Below are 14,073 nucleotides of genomic sequence, written 5' to 3'. Positions count from 1 at the left end.
AGTTCTATTGTATGTTTATTATGAAGCTAGATTGATTATATGCTTCTGTTATTATGCTGAGATGTGAAACAGCCCCTTTTTCTCCTTTCAGCTATATAATGCTTATGTGGAAACTCAGGATCAGTTGCTTTTGGAGAAACTAGAGAACAAAAGAATCAATAAGTATCTGGATGAAATAGTGAAGGAAGTTGAAGCCAAAGCACCAATTTTGAAACGCCAACGTGAGGAGTATGAACGTGCACAGAAAGCTGTGGCAAGTTTATCTGTTAAGCTTGAACAAGCTATGAAGGTTGGTTCCATTCTTAAATTTGAACTGTGGGAAAAATATATATGAGAAATTATTTAAGAGGTAGTTTTTTTCTTAGAATTAAGCTATTTAATGGGACACCTGGGTGGCTCAGTTGGTTAAGTGTCCAAACTCAAATTTTGTCTCAGGTCTTGATCCCAGAGTTGTGAGATCAAGCCCTGCATCAGGTCCCAGCTAGTGTGGAGCCTGCTTAAGATTCTCTCTCTTTCTCTCCCCGCCTCATTCCGCTTACCTGACTTGCTCTCCCACTCTTTCCACCTCTCTCTGTGTCTTAAAAAAATAAAGTATTTGAGTCAGAAAAGGCTAATTATGCTTTTCAGTAATAGGGTAATTCTACATTATTAAACACCTGTAATCATGAAGTGTTCTTATTCAGCTAAAACTATGGGAGCCTTTTCAATTTTTTAAGACATTAGAGATATTTTTTGTAGTGGATGTTGAATAGCCAAATCTCCTTGGACTATTCTTCAAATTAAAATAACAACTCTCTTTGTAATAGAACTCTTGTAAATTTGTCATAGTCATTCTTTGTCGGACAGCTCTGATATTCTATCTAGAAATGGTAACATTGTTTGACCATAGGGAAGAATTCCTCTTTTATAACATTTCACAATTTGGCAAACTTTTGTGTACATTATTTTTTTACTCTTCCTTTGCAAATTTAAAGTACCAAGGATATTCATAAATATCTTACCTCTTAGGATTCCTTTTTACTAGATAATAACTAAAAAAGACTATATCAACATAATTTTGCTTTTAGGGTACAACTTAATACTTATTTTCTGTGAAGAACTCAAGATTCATTAAACAAGTTTTATTGAGAAAATTCAGTAACCTTTTGTATCTGCTGTTCTAAACTGATTAATTTTTTTCCCCCTGGGAAAAAATAGTATAAATAAGTTGTATCCTTAATTGAAACTTAAAATTTTGTTGTGGTTGCTATTACAATTCAAATATCAGTTTAAATATGGGTATATTATATCTAATGGTCTTTTTCTCCTGAGTCATATGACACCTAACAGGCTTGCCTTGGCAGACTATTGGTTGTAATATCTCCCCTCACCCCCCAACCCTGTAGTTTGAGAAGAGGTCCCTTGGGTATAATTAGATCTCAAGTTTCTCAATGTTGAGATTTTTTTCCTAGAGCTTATTGTCTAAAGAAAACAGTGAAGTACAAGGACTTTCAGGCTCAAATGTGTGTTCATTATGGAAAAAACCTATTTGTTCCTTTTTCACTAATGTATGGGTATAATATTAATATTAATAAATAATATTCTATATAATATAATAATAGTAATAATCCCTTACATACTTTTGTCAAAACTAGCAAAGAATTTAGGTAATTTCTGTATGTTCTTTATAGCAGAATCTTCTGTCTGTAACGTACATCATGTGTCCTCCAGTCTAGATTCTTTGATGTTCAGAGTTTTATAACCAAGTTATTTCTTCCTTAGCATCTTAGTTAATCCCATTTTGAACTCTGCCATCTCTCACGAATATATGCCTCCTTCATTTTGTCACATACTTGTTTCTACTGAAATTGGTGTACAAATACCTTTAGGGCAGTGTACTCAAGATACTTGAAACACCAGCATAAATATGAGCCATCTTTCACTTGGATAGTATTTAAGACATTATAATGTAAAAACAGCTCGTTAAGAAGCAAAATTTGTATGAATTTGAGATAAAACATAAGATTTCAAACATATTTTGTGTTTTTTATCAGTTTCCTTTAAACTGTGCCCCTAAATCCTTAGTGATACTGGGATGCAGAACTTACTAACAGAGGTTGGCATATAATGTATCTTTTTAACAGTAACATTGGCTGTGGCTGTTTTAGAATAAATTCCTGTTTCCTTTTTTATAAAATCAAGTCTTACACACCTTACCCAACACTGTTTACTTTGATGTTTATTTCTATGTAAGTAATGTAGTAATGATTGGCATTGTAATATAGTCCTTTATTTTCATCTCAGTAACGCAGCTTTTCAGAGTATTTCTGTGACATTTTACATAAACTGTTAATTTGGTGTGGCTGTAAGATTGTAATTTACAGTTAATCTGGAGGCAAGGGGCAGATCCTCCATTATTTGTATATAGTGATAAACAATGATGAGCAGTACTTGAGATATTAAGAAATATGTGTTCATATTTGTGGGGAATTACTCTTTAATAACTACTGTATCATAAATAGAATGTTTTTAGTTTATCAGTTGACTATAGTATTTGGGCACTGTATATTTTTGTTATTCATATAACTGCTTCATTTGTATAGATTTTAGAAGGGTATGCAGAATTTTCACTTTAATTTACATTTTAAAGGAGATTCAGCGATTGCAGGAGGACACTGATAAAGCAAACAAACATTCATCTGTGCTTGAAAGAGACAATCAAAGGATGGAAATACAAATAAAAGATCTTTCACAACAGGTTAGAATTTTCTGTTTCTTTTCCTATTTTTTTCCTAAACAGACTGCCCAATAATGTTTAAATCTATTTGCAGGTATCTAAGGTAGAACTACTGCATATGAAATTCTCATCACTTAGGACTGTGACTGTAGCAGCACTGTAACCTAGTCGTTGTTTTTTGTTTTCTCATAGGCCTTCCCTTTTTTTTTTTTTTTAAGTATTTGATAAATTTTCAAATTGTAACTACTGGTTGTAATAAATGAAATAATTCAAGGATAAATAAAAGTCTTCTGTCCCCTGCCCAAATTCCAGAATATAACCAGTGTTAACAGACTGGTGTATATTCTCTCATGTCTTTCTTCATATATATATATACACATATATATATACATACAGATATACATATAGATATACACATATACATATACATATAGATATACATATAGATATGTATATATGTATATACATATATCTATATGTATAAATAAACACGATGCATTCACGAACATATGTAAGCATCCTTTGTTTTTACTAAAATAAAACCATGCCTATAGATTACTCTGCCACTTTTTTTTCTTCAACTGAACAAGTCAGAAAATATAGAACTATTTTGTTTGTATATTTTATCCTTGTTCTGGTGTGTGGATTTACAGATACATAACACATACATAAAAACTTCATATGAGTTGAATTAAATCTTTTTCATGCTGTCCTTCTGCCCCACCATATGCTACATACATAAGCATGCAAGTGCAAGCATATGCACACATAGGTATATATTTCTTGGTGTTTTATTTGGTCATTGTTTTACAAAAATGGAGCCATACTTGTAGAATCATGAATTGGTAGTTTTTTGAAAAGTACTAAGCTTTTTTATACACTTCAGTAGAAAGGAAAAATAATTTTTCCCATTAAAATTTTTCTGGGTTTTAATATCTGAAACAATCTTAATATTTTTAAAATCATTTAATACTAACTGATGGTATTCATAAAGTAATATTTTCACTTGCAAATTTCTGTTCTAAACATATACAGAATCAAAGTCAATACTATTTGGTAACATATTAAAACTTTATTTTTAGATTAGAGTGCTTTTGATGGAACTTGAAGAAGCAAGGGGTAATCATGTAATTCGTGATGAGGAAGTAAGCTCTGCTGATATAAGTAGTTCATCCGAAGTAATATCACAGCATCTAGTATCTTATAGAAATATTGAAGAACTTCAACAGCAAAATCAACGTCTCTTAGTGGCCCTTAGAGAACTTGGGGAAACCAGAGAAAGAGAAGAACAAGAAACAACTTCATGCAAGTAAGCAATTAACTACCTTGATTTGTTTAGCCAATTTTTCTTTTGTGTCCCTAATTGTGCTGTATACTGGGAGTATAGTGACTTAGGAGGAAAAAAAAAATGAGCAACAGTACAAAAAAAAAAAAATTTACTCTCTGGGATATCAATTTGTGGATGAGATTGATAGTAAGAATAAAACGGGTAGGGGTGCCTGGGTGGCTCAGTCGTTAAGCATCTGCCTTCAGCTCAGATCATGATCCCAGGGTCCTGGGATCGAGCCCCACACTGGGCTCCCTGCTAGGCAGGAAGCCTGCTTCTCTCTCTCCCACTCCCCCTGCTTGTGTTCCCTCTCTTGGCTGTGTCTCTGTCAAATAAATAAATAAAATCTCAAAAAAAATAAAATAGGTAAGTAGATAATAGTTCAGTGTGATTAGTGCTATAATGGATAAAAGCCTATTATTAGGAGTGAGAGGTAGAGGACCTAGCCTGGATTTAAGGGAACAAATCAGGCTTCGTGGAGAAGATAATGTAGGAATTATTCAAGCATAGTAACAAATTTTTTCCAAAAAATTTGGAAAATTTTTTGCTAGAGAAAGAATGGCTATAAATGTAAGGAGACTGGGGTTTGGACTGAGTAGAATTGGTTTGATTTTTGCAAGTAGGTTTTTCAGATGACTTCAGGGAGTACCTGAGTCCTGTGTGGTGAAGATTTTAAAAGTGGTTCTTAAAATACTGACAGAAGAAAGAAAGGATAAGAGAGGCAAAAATATTATTCTTAATATGATAGATGCTAAAGTGCTTATTAGTTGGTAATTTGAAATTACAACTGCCTTTCAGTCTGTCATGGGAAATACACTGATTTCTTTTTCTACAGAATTGCTGAGCTGCAGCTAAAACTTGAGAATGCCCTCACTGAATTAGAACAACTCCGTGAGTCACGACAACATCAAATGCAGCTTGTTGATTCCATAGTTCGTCAGCGTGACATGTACCGTATTTTGTTGTCACAAACAACAGGAGTTGCCATTCCTTTGCAAGGTAGGTTTTCATATATTATCTTAAAAATTTTTAAATACTTTTGGGAAATATTTTTTAAATGTATAAAATAGATTTGCAACATCATAAGCACTGTCCACTCTACTGAATGGTAACTTCAAATTGAACTACCATATTTGGTTGATCATAACATCACCAGTTCTAAAATGTATAGTTATTTTAGGTATGACTAAAAAAGAAGAAATGCTAACCATTGTTGAAAAATGTGTATCTTAGAGTCTGTGAATTGCTGTATCTATGAATTTTTAAGTATAATTGACACACAATATGCTGTTAGTTTCAGGTGTACCTCAGAGGGATTTGATATTTCCATACAACATGAAATGATTCCCACGATGTCTGGTTACCCTCTGTCACCGTACAGAGTTATCACATTATCACTGATGATACTCCCATGCTGTACATTGCATTGCATCTCCCTTTATCACTGATGATACTCCCATGCTGTACATTGCATTGCATCTCCCTTTTAGTTAAGTTTTAACATTTCATCTGCTAATATTGTCTCTAACCAAAAACCAAATGTAATTTTAATAGGTTATTTAGTAGATGCCTTCTCTCATGATCTCTGCAATCTTATCATTTCATTTAAATAAGTCTAACTTGTTTATTTTGGTAGTGATATTTGTGATGAGAAGTGTTATATCATTCTGTTTACATTTCTGAAGCTTCAAGCTTAGATGATATTTCTCTTGCGTCAACTCCAAAACGTTCAAGTACATCCCAGACTGCTTCCACTCCTGCTTCAGTGTCTGTAATTGAGTCAGCAGAGGCCATAGAAGCCAAGGCTGCCCTTAAACAGGTGAGACCATATCATTATAACTTTATCTTGGATTAGGTTCTTTGAGAACACAGGTTGTCATCTTTAATAATTTATCCAATATTTAGTTGCAGGAAATTTTTGAGAATTACAAAAAAGAAAAGGCAGATAATGAAAAAATACAAAATGAGCAGCTCGAAAAACTTCAGGATCAAATTACAGATTTGCGATCACAAAACACCAAAATTTCTACACAACTAGACTTTGCTTCTAAACGGTAAATTTTCTGTTGTTCAAAAACTAATAGTCTAAATAAATAATCCAAACTTCAGTATTCAAATGAATCAAAGGATTAATTTGCAAGAGTGTTACTTATTTGTGGATCATACTCAAGGGTGAGAAGCTGTGGGTGTTCATTTTTTTTAATATTGGCTTATGATTCTCTTGGGCATTCCTAAGGAGTCCAGATAGTTATTTGTTTAGAAAGTTGAAGTTGGTGTGAGGAATGTTGCTAGTTTTCCTTCCTGAGATTGAAGGATGTACTGTTTTTATACAACTTAATTATTTATAAATACATCAGAGAATGAGAGGTATGTGAACAAATTTCATTCAGTCTTCTCTAGAAGAGAAGCAAGTAGTAGATAGTTAATTTTGGGAAAATTTATTTTTTTGGTCATTTATAAAGGAATATAGTAAATCTCATTTTATAGTTAGTAGATCCATTAAATACTTATTAGTTTAGCAGGTTAGGACAAAATTTATCCTATATACACTACAGGATAAAAAACAATGTTTTTGGGGCGCCTGGGTGGCTCAGTGGATTAAGCCGCTGCCTTTGGCTCAGGTCATGATCTCAGGGTCCTGGGATCGAGTCCTGCATCGGGCTCTCTGCTCAGCAGGGTGCCTGCTTCCCTCTCTCTCTCTCTGCCTGCCTCTCCGTCTACTTGTGATCTCTCTCTGTCAAATAAATAAATAAAAATCTTTAAAAAAAAAAAAACAATGTTTTTATAAGGGTGTGGCAGATAGTTTTCCTCCATACACTCCAACAATTTGATACCCCAAGTAAAAGCACCTTTTTTTTTCTATGCTGATAGCTGTAGCCAGCCATTTTGTAAGCTTTCAAGAAACGTAAGAAATTAAGAAGAATTAGAGAGGCTAAAAGGGTCTCTAGCACTCCCTCTCTAACCATCTGTAAATACCTTAAATTGCATACTGTATCATGGTGGATGTTTGATATATCAACATCATATTGGCATTATTTTGAATGTGATTAAAGTTCTTATAAATGAATTAGCTTAAAAAGTTAATTCAACATGAAAGTAGAATTTAAAGTTTTAAAGCTTATTCAGAGTTTAAATTTTACTATTAAATTTGGAGGTGAAGATTTTACATTATTATACAAACTACTCTTTTCCATATTGGCTTAAAAATTTTTTTTTGAAGATTTTATTTATTTATTAGAGAAAGTGAGAGATAGAGCATGAGCAGAGGGGGAGGGATGGAGGGAGAGGAAGAAGCAGACTCCCTGCTAAGCAAGGATCCTGATGCGGGGCTCCGTCCCAGGACCCTGGGATCATGACCTGAGCCAAAGGCAGACACTTAACAGACTGAGCCAGCCAGGCACCCCTCATATTGTTACTCATGTGAAATTAAGCTGTTGTGAAGTCCTTTAAGGAACTAACCTAGGATATACTATTTTAGTTGCTTATAGAAATTTTTTTCTCTCGTAAGTTATGAAATGCTACAAGATAACGTTGAAGGATATCGTCGAGAAATCACATCCCTCCATGAGAGAAATCAGAAACTTACTGCAACAACTCAAAAGCAGGAACAGATCATCAATACAATGACGCAGGATTTGAGAGGAGCAAATGAAAAGCTAGCTGTTGCGGAAGTGAGACCAATTTCCCTCATCTGACTTGCATTATAAATTTCATTTGACATTTGTTTTTTAGTTATTACTTTGATTTTACTGGTTGACATGATACAGATGTTGGAGAGGTTTGTGGATTTCAAATCCTTATTACATAGTTTCCAGATATCCAGTTGTGCATTAATCCAGTGATTGTTTCTATCAAAACTAAACTGGGAAAAGTTTGATTTTTTGGATTAAGACTTCCTTACAAGTCTTCCATTTCATATTAAATTTGTAAGTTGCTGTTTCTCCAGTTACAGCAAAAACAAATGAATATTTCATTCATTCTTGCTCATTTCTGATAAAGGACAGTATAAAAATTTTATTAGCATTAAATTCTATTTCTGAATTTCCACATGAATACAAATGCCTGTTAGAAATTGACAGTACTTTCAATTAAATACTGGATTCTTGATGAATTTTTATATAACATTTTACTTTCTTATAAAATTACCTCACAACTTTTTGACCATTACTTGTGAGCAAGGTGCAGTTGTCTCTCATTTTACCTGTGGAGAAACTCTCAAAAGTTAAGTGATTTCCTGTTTAGGATAGCGAAAGATGGATTGGTTGGGACTTAAATCTAGCTTTTCTAATTCTGTTGGCTACATTCTTTCATTGTTAATGTACTCACACTCATTTGTGGGGAATGGAGGCATCACTTTTTCAAACCGGTGGAGGAAGTTTTATGATTGCTTGTTTATGATTTATTATATAAATGTGAATACTTTGAGGATACTGATTTTCAGAGCAACCTGCCAAATCTGAGAATCAGATTGTACTCGTTGTGAGGGAAAAAAAAGTTGGAATAAATTAGCACTCTCAAACAGGTACTTAGAAACCAACCTTGGATTCAAAATGCATAATTTAGTAGTATGTAGGTATGACTATAGCAAAATTTTGCAATTATGTTTCTTTTACTCTGACGTTTTAGGGTTTTTTGTTTGTTTTAATATCTGGTTTGTTAAGAGCAGAGAAATCATAAATTACAAGATTTTTTTCCTTTGATCTATTGATAGTCCCAATAACTTTTGCTTCATATTTCAATACATGAAACTTCAAAGAGTTATAAATCCTTGTATAATGAAGAGATGACCTTGTCTGTAATTAACATTAAGAAATACACAGTAGTGAAGATTCTTTTTAATTTTATAATGGTATTACTGCATTTGACACGTTATTTCCAGCATTTTTTTCTTTTACTTGTATTTACCTCAAGGTAAGAGCAGAAAACTTGAAAAAGGAAAAGGAAATGCTTAAATTGTCAGAAGTCCGTCTTTCTCAGCAAAGAGAGTCTTTATTAGCTGAACAAAGAGGGCAAAACTTGCTGCTGACTAATCTGCAAACAATTCAGGTAACCAAATAAAAACATATCTAGAAAAAAATTCTTGTTGTTAAGTTTAATATTGAATCCTCTTGGGTTCTTAATTAGAAAAATTTTCTGTTACTTTTGTCATGCATTATGATGATAATTGAGTTTTGAGATTTATTAGGACATGTCAGTATTCTAAATAAAACCTTTAAACAGATGATTGAAACTGCGTTTGGCAGTTTTCATCCTCAGATCTATATTTACAGAGTCCTATGTAGTTTGATTATTTATAAGATTAATTCTTTTAGAGATGCTTGGGTGGCTCAGTCGTTTAATTGTTTGCCTTCGCCTCAGGTCATGATACTGGGGTCCTGGGATCAAGTCCCATGTCGGGCTCCTTGCTCAGCAGGGAGCCTGCTTCTCTCTCTGCCTGCCGCTCCCCCCTGCTTGTGCTGTCTCTCTGACAAATAAATAAAATGTTTTTAAAAAGATTAATTCTTTTAAAACTTCAGGATATCTGAGTGGCTATTATATTTCTTTTTTTCTTTATTAAATAGATATATATTTTTAAAGATTTTATTTATTTATTTGGGAGTGAGAGAGCACAAGAGCAGGGTGAGGGGCAGAGGGAGAAGCAGACTTCCTGCTGAACAGGGAGTATCCAATGCAGGGCCCACTCCTAGGACTCAGGGATCATGACCTGAGCCGAAGGCAGATGCTTAACCAACTGAACCACCCAGGACCCCTAAACAGATATTGTAGTATGAAAAATGTCAAAAGACTCTTGGTAAATATTCTAGATTTTAACTACTTCATGTAGAAGTGGGTTATAATCCTGTAATGCTCTGTAGCCTTTAATTTTCTTTGCATTGCTTTTTAACTTTTTTCCTAAGCATAACCAAAAATCTTTTTTTACCTTAGGGAATATTAGAGCGATCTGAAACAGAAACCAAACAAAGGCTTAGTAGCCAGATAGAAAAACTGGAACATGAGATATCTCATCTAAAGAAGAAGCTGGATAATGAGGTGGAGCAAAGACATACACTTACTAGAAATCTAGATGTGAGTCTATTTAGTATTACAAATATCCGTAAATTGTTTATTTCCAGAAGTGAAGCTGGTATGTAGGTACACTGCCATCTCCTGTTGAATCATGGTTTTAGAGAGACTTCTTTCAAGCTGTTAAATTTTTCTTGCCTTTGTGTGCCTAGTAATTTTTGGGTTCCATACATTGTAAGTTTTATCCTCTTAAGTGCTAGATATTTTTATAATCCTGTAAATCCTGGGTTTTGTTCTGGGATGCAATAATTGAAAATAGTTTGATTCTCTTGAGTGTTACTTTTTATGATTTATTAGGTAGGCCCAAAGCAACGCTTAGTCTATACCTAATTATTCTCTACTATTAAGCAGAGCCCTTCCTGAATACTCGTCACAGTGTCCAATGAATTGTGTGTTTTCAGTCTGGCTGCTGGTAATGGGCATTATTCCTAACTCACTGTGAGCACCAGACACTCTTCACTCTAGTCACTTTGGGTGATTCTTTTTTTTTTTTTTTTTTTTTTAAAGATTTTATTTATTTATTTGACAGATAGAGATCACAAGTAGACAGAGAGGCAGGCAGAGAGAGAGAGGAGGAAGCAGGCTCCCCGCCGAGCAGAGAGCCCGATGTGGGGCTTGATCCCAGGACCCTGGGATCATGACCTGAGCCGAAGGCAGAGGCTTTAACCCACTGAGCCACCCAGGTGCCCCTCTTTGGGTGATTCTTAACCCTATCTAGGTTAATTTCACATGTATGCACTGATGACTATTTTGCTGAATATTCAAGAGGGATCCTCTGCAAATGTCCAGGGTACTCTACCAGTGCAGCTCTCTCTAGAAGTCTGTCTGAGGAATTTGAGCTAATTTATTCTTCCTGTACTCTCAATTACATGTCCTCAATTCAAGGAGTCTGCTGGCCTCTGCCTTATTTCCCTTATTTCCCTGTGTTAAAGCCTGGACCTTCCTAAGTCAGGAAGCTAGGGAATTTGTGGGGCTTACTGCTTTTGTTTCCTGTCTCAGGTATCACACAATTTTTTTTTCCCAGTTATTTCAGATTTGGTTTATATTACTCTATCTGGGCCAGAGTTTAAAGTATTATAAAAAGATAATGTCAACCTCTGATTACTTAAGAACCTAAGATAGTATTTGCGGGGTTAATGTATTTTTCTTTTTAGGTTCAACTTTTAGATACAAAGAGACAGCTAGATACTGAGACAAATCTTCATCTTAACACAAAAGAACTATTAAAAAATGCTCAAAAGGAAATTGCTACTTTGAAACAACATCTCAGTAATATGGAAGTACAGCTTGCTTCTCAGTCCTCACAGAGAACTGGTAAAGGTAAATCAGTAATTAAGTAGGCTGATAGTAAACTACTTTTTTTCCCTTTTTTTTTTTTAAGGATTTTATTTATTTGAGAGAGAGCAAGCTAGAGAGAGAATGAGGGAGAGAGTACCAGCAGGGAGAGGGGCAGACGGAGAGGGACAAGCAGACGGGTGAGCAGGAGCATCACTCGGGGCTTGATCCCAGGACCCTGGGATTATGACCTGAGCCAAAGGCACCCCAGTAAAGTACCTTTTTAGGCTGATAACATACCTTGTAAATAGCCTATTTTTTGTGGATAATAGCAAAAGAGAAAAAAACCCTTTTATTCTCATTTAGTAAAGCTTAGTTTTAGGCTTAAATTAGTAAATTTGCAGACTTATAAGATTCAGAATAGTTCTATATGGCACCTGACCAAGGTAGGCTCTAGTTTTCCAGTTGTTGAAACCATTTATTGGTACTTTAAAAATGTTTCCCTTGAGGAGAGTTAATATTTAAATTCTTCATTCTCCCTTGTTAAAACCGTAAGGCTCATTTACAGAAATAATTGATTCGTTTGGTCTCTTTTAGAGTAGTATTTGTAATCATTGTTCATTGATAGTCTTAGTTTAAAGATTTGTTTCATTAGCTTACACTTGTCTTTATGAATACACCATTTCAAATGCAAAGCTTTTAATCCAAGTAATCTTAAAAGAAGATATAATATATATGTGTTTGTCTATGTATATATGTGTACATAATATATAAAGATATAGTGGATATATAGTTTTTCAGTAGTCAGTAGTGCTTTCTTATAGATATATGATAAGAAACATCCTTTTCAGTCTGCAATTTTTTCCTTTCCCATGGATTTTAGAATGAAAATTGGACTGAATGATTTAAGTGTTTAGAGTTTTAGATTTAGTGTTTTAGAGTAAGCAGTGTTTGAATAATAAATTAAAAACCTGGTAGTATCTTCAAGTAGCTCCCTCAGTTTAGTGCAAATATTTAGTATTCTTTTCATTTAAATATCTTTTTAATATTTGTAATAGCAGATTTCAAATATTTGATATTTTGAAGAAGAAATAACAATATCCTTGCAGAATACTTTTTATTTTGGTATTTAGCATGGGTCGAAATATACTTTTAAGATAAATCCTTCCTCATTTGAGCCTTAATCCTAATTTCACTAATTCTTAGACAACAGTTATCTCTAATGTCATTTAAAATGTTAATTGTAAGAAAGCTCTTAAATCTTTTAGGTCAGCCTACCAGCAAAGAAGATGTGGATGATCTTCTGAGTCAGCTAAGACAGGCGGAAGAGCAGGTGAATGATTTGAAGGAGAGACTCAAAACAAGCAGTAGTAATGTGGAACAGTATCGTGCAATGGTTACTAGCTTAGAAGAATCTCTTAACAAGGAAAAACAGGTATATACAATTTTTAAATTCATTTTGAATGCACTTAACATTTTTTTAATTAGGAGCTTGCTGTGGGTAAGCACTGTAGTAAATGTGAGTTCAAGTGATGTCATTGTGTTTACCTCTTAGACCTTAAAAGTACTTATGTCTAATAAGCCAGATAAAACAAAATAAAACCCACAAAATTCATAGAACAAAGGAGAGTATAATTGCTGTGAGAAAGGTCCAGATCAGTTGTTAGTGTGAATGGGAAGGAAGTGGTCTCCTGCATGACTTCACAAGAGAGAGGACATTTGTTCACAGCCTTGAAAGACAGTGTCATTTGGGTATTCAAAGGTAGAAAGCTATTCCATATAGTAGGAGCCCTCAGCCAAGTAAAAAGACTTTAGATGAGAACAGGTTGGCTAACGTATTGACTCTGTGAAGTGAAACAAAGAGAAATAGAATTATAAATATACCAAGTACCAAGTTGGAAAGGTTTTGAACATCATATTAAATTGTATTCTGTTAGATTATTAAGAGCTCTTATTTTTTTCAACATGTTATAATCAGAATTTGTTTTAATTAGATTAATGTGTAGTAGATTGGAGGATAGAGTTTGTTTCAGTGGCTATTGTAGTAGTCTAGGGTCACAGTTTTAAAAGATTCTTTGGTGCTTAGCATCATGAAAATCAAGATATGTGGGGAAGAAAACCTTTCAGTGGTAGAATGGACAAATTTGGCGGCAAGGGGATGTGAGGATTGAGAGCGAAATGGGGAAATGGAAATTTCACTTCAAAAGAAAAATGGCCAGCAGCCAAGTTAAGAGGTAACTTAAGATTTTAAGTGCTGTTTTTAAGCTCTTTGATCAGCATTGATGACTTTTTTTTAATATAAGGCAAATGTTAATTTTTAGTACTTCTCAAATTTAGCTTAGACTTAGAGAAACTCTAATTTTAAATGTATATAATTTTTGTATCCTATTATTTGGGTGTTGCTAAAGGTGACAGAAGAAGTACGTAAAAATATTGAAGTTCGTCTAAAAGAGTCAGCTGAGTTTCAGACACAGTTGGAAAAGAAGTTGATGGAAGTAGAGAAGGAAAAGCAGGAACTTCAGGATGACAAGAGAAAAGCCATAGAGAGCATGGAACAACAGGTAAATTGGTTTATTAACCATATCAGTCCTTTGTGTGTATAAGGATTTGAATAGCTCATTAGTATCATCTCAGCAGATACTGATTAAGCACATTTAATAATAGTTTCATGCGTTACTCTGCTCTTTAGGTC

The 14,073-nt window shown here is 34.0% G+C and overlaps 1 protein-coding gene across 3 annotated transcripts in view; it reads left to right on the top strand.

Annotated features, from left to right (window-relative positions):
- Positions 1-14,073, top strand: part of TPR (translocated promoter region, nuclear basket protein) — a 68,677-nt gene that overhangs the window by 12,322 nt on the left and 42,282 nt on the right. For all 3 annotated transcript variants that reach the window (XM_047705656.1, XM_047705655.1, XM_047705657.1), the window contains exons 13-24: positions 92-289; positions 2,630-2,737; positions 3,799-4,025; positions 4,879-5,042; positions 5,729-5,862; positions 5,949-6,097; positions 7,552-7,714; positions 8,955-9,089; positions 9,969-10,109; positions 11,261-11,426; positions 12,650-12,816; positions 13,790-13,942. In XM_047705656.1, the coding sequence (XP_047561612.1) occupies positions 92-289; positions 2,630-2,737; positions 3,799-4,025; positions 4,879-5,042; positions 5,729-5,862; positions 5,949-6,097; positions 7,552-7,714; positions 8,955-9,089; positions 9,969-10,109; positions 11,261-11,426; positions 12,650-12,816; positions 13,790-13,942 (1,905 nt within the window). The remainder of the gene's footprint in view (positions 1-91; positions 290-2,629; positions 2,738-3,798; positions 4,026-4,878; positions 5,043-5,728; positions 5,863-5,948; positions 6,098-7,551; positions 7,715-8,954; positions 9,090-9,968; positions 10,110-11,260; positions 11,427-12,649; positions 12,817-13,789; positions 13,943-14,073) is intronic.

The sequence above is a fragment of the Lutra lutra genome, chromosome 15, assembly GCF_902655055.1.
Source record: "Lutra lutra chromosome 15, mLutLut1.2, whole genome shotgun sequence".
NCBI classification, from domain to species: domain Eukaryota; kingdom Metazoa; phylum Chordata; class Mammalia; order Carnivora; family Mustelidae; genus Lutra; species Lutra lutra.
This window is presented reverse-complemented; position numbering and strand designations above follow the sequence as displayed.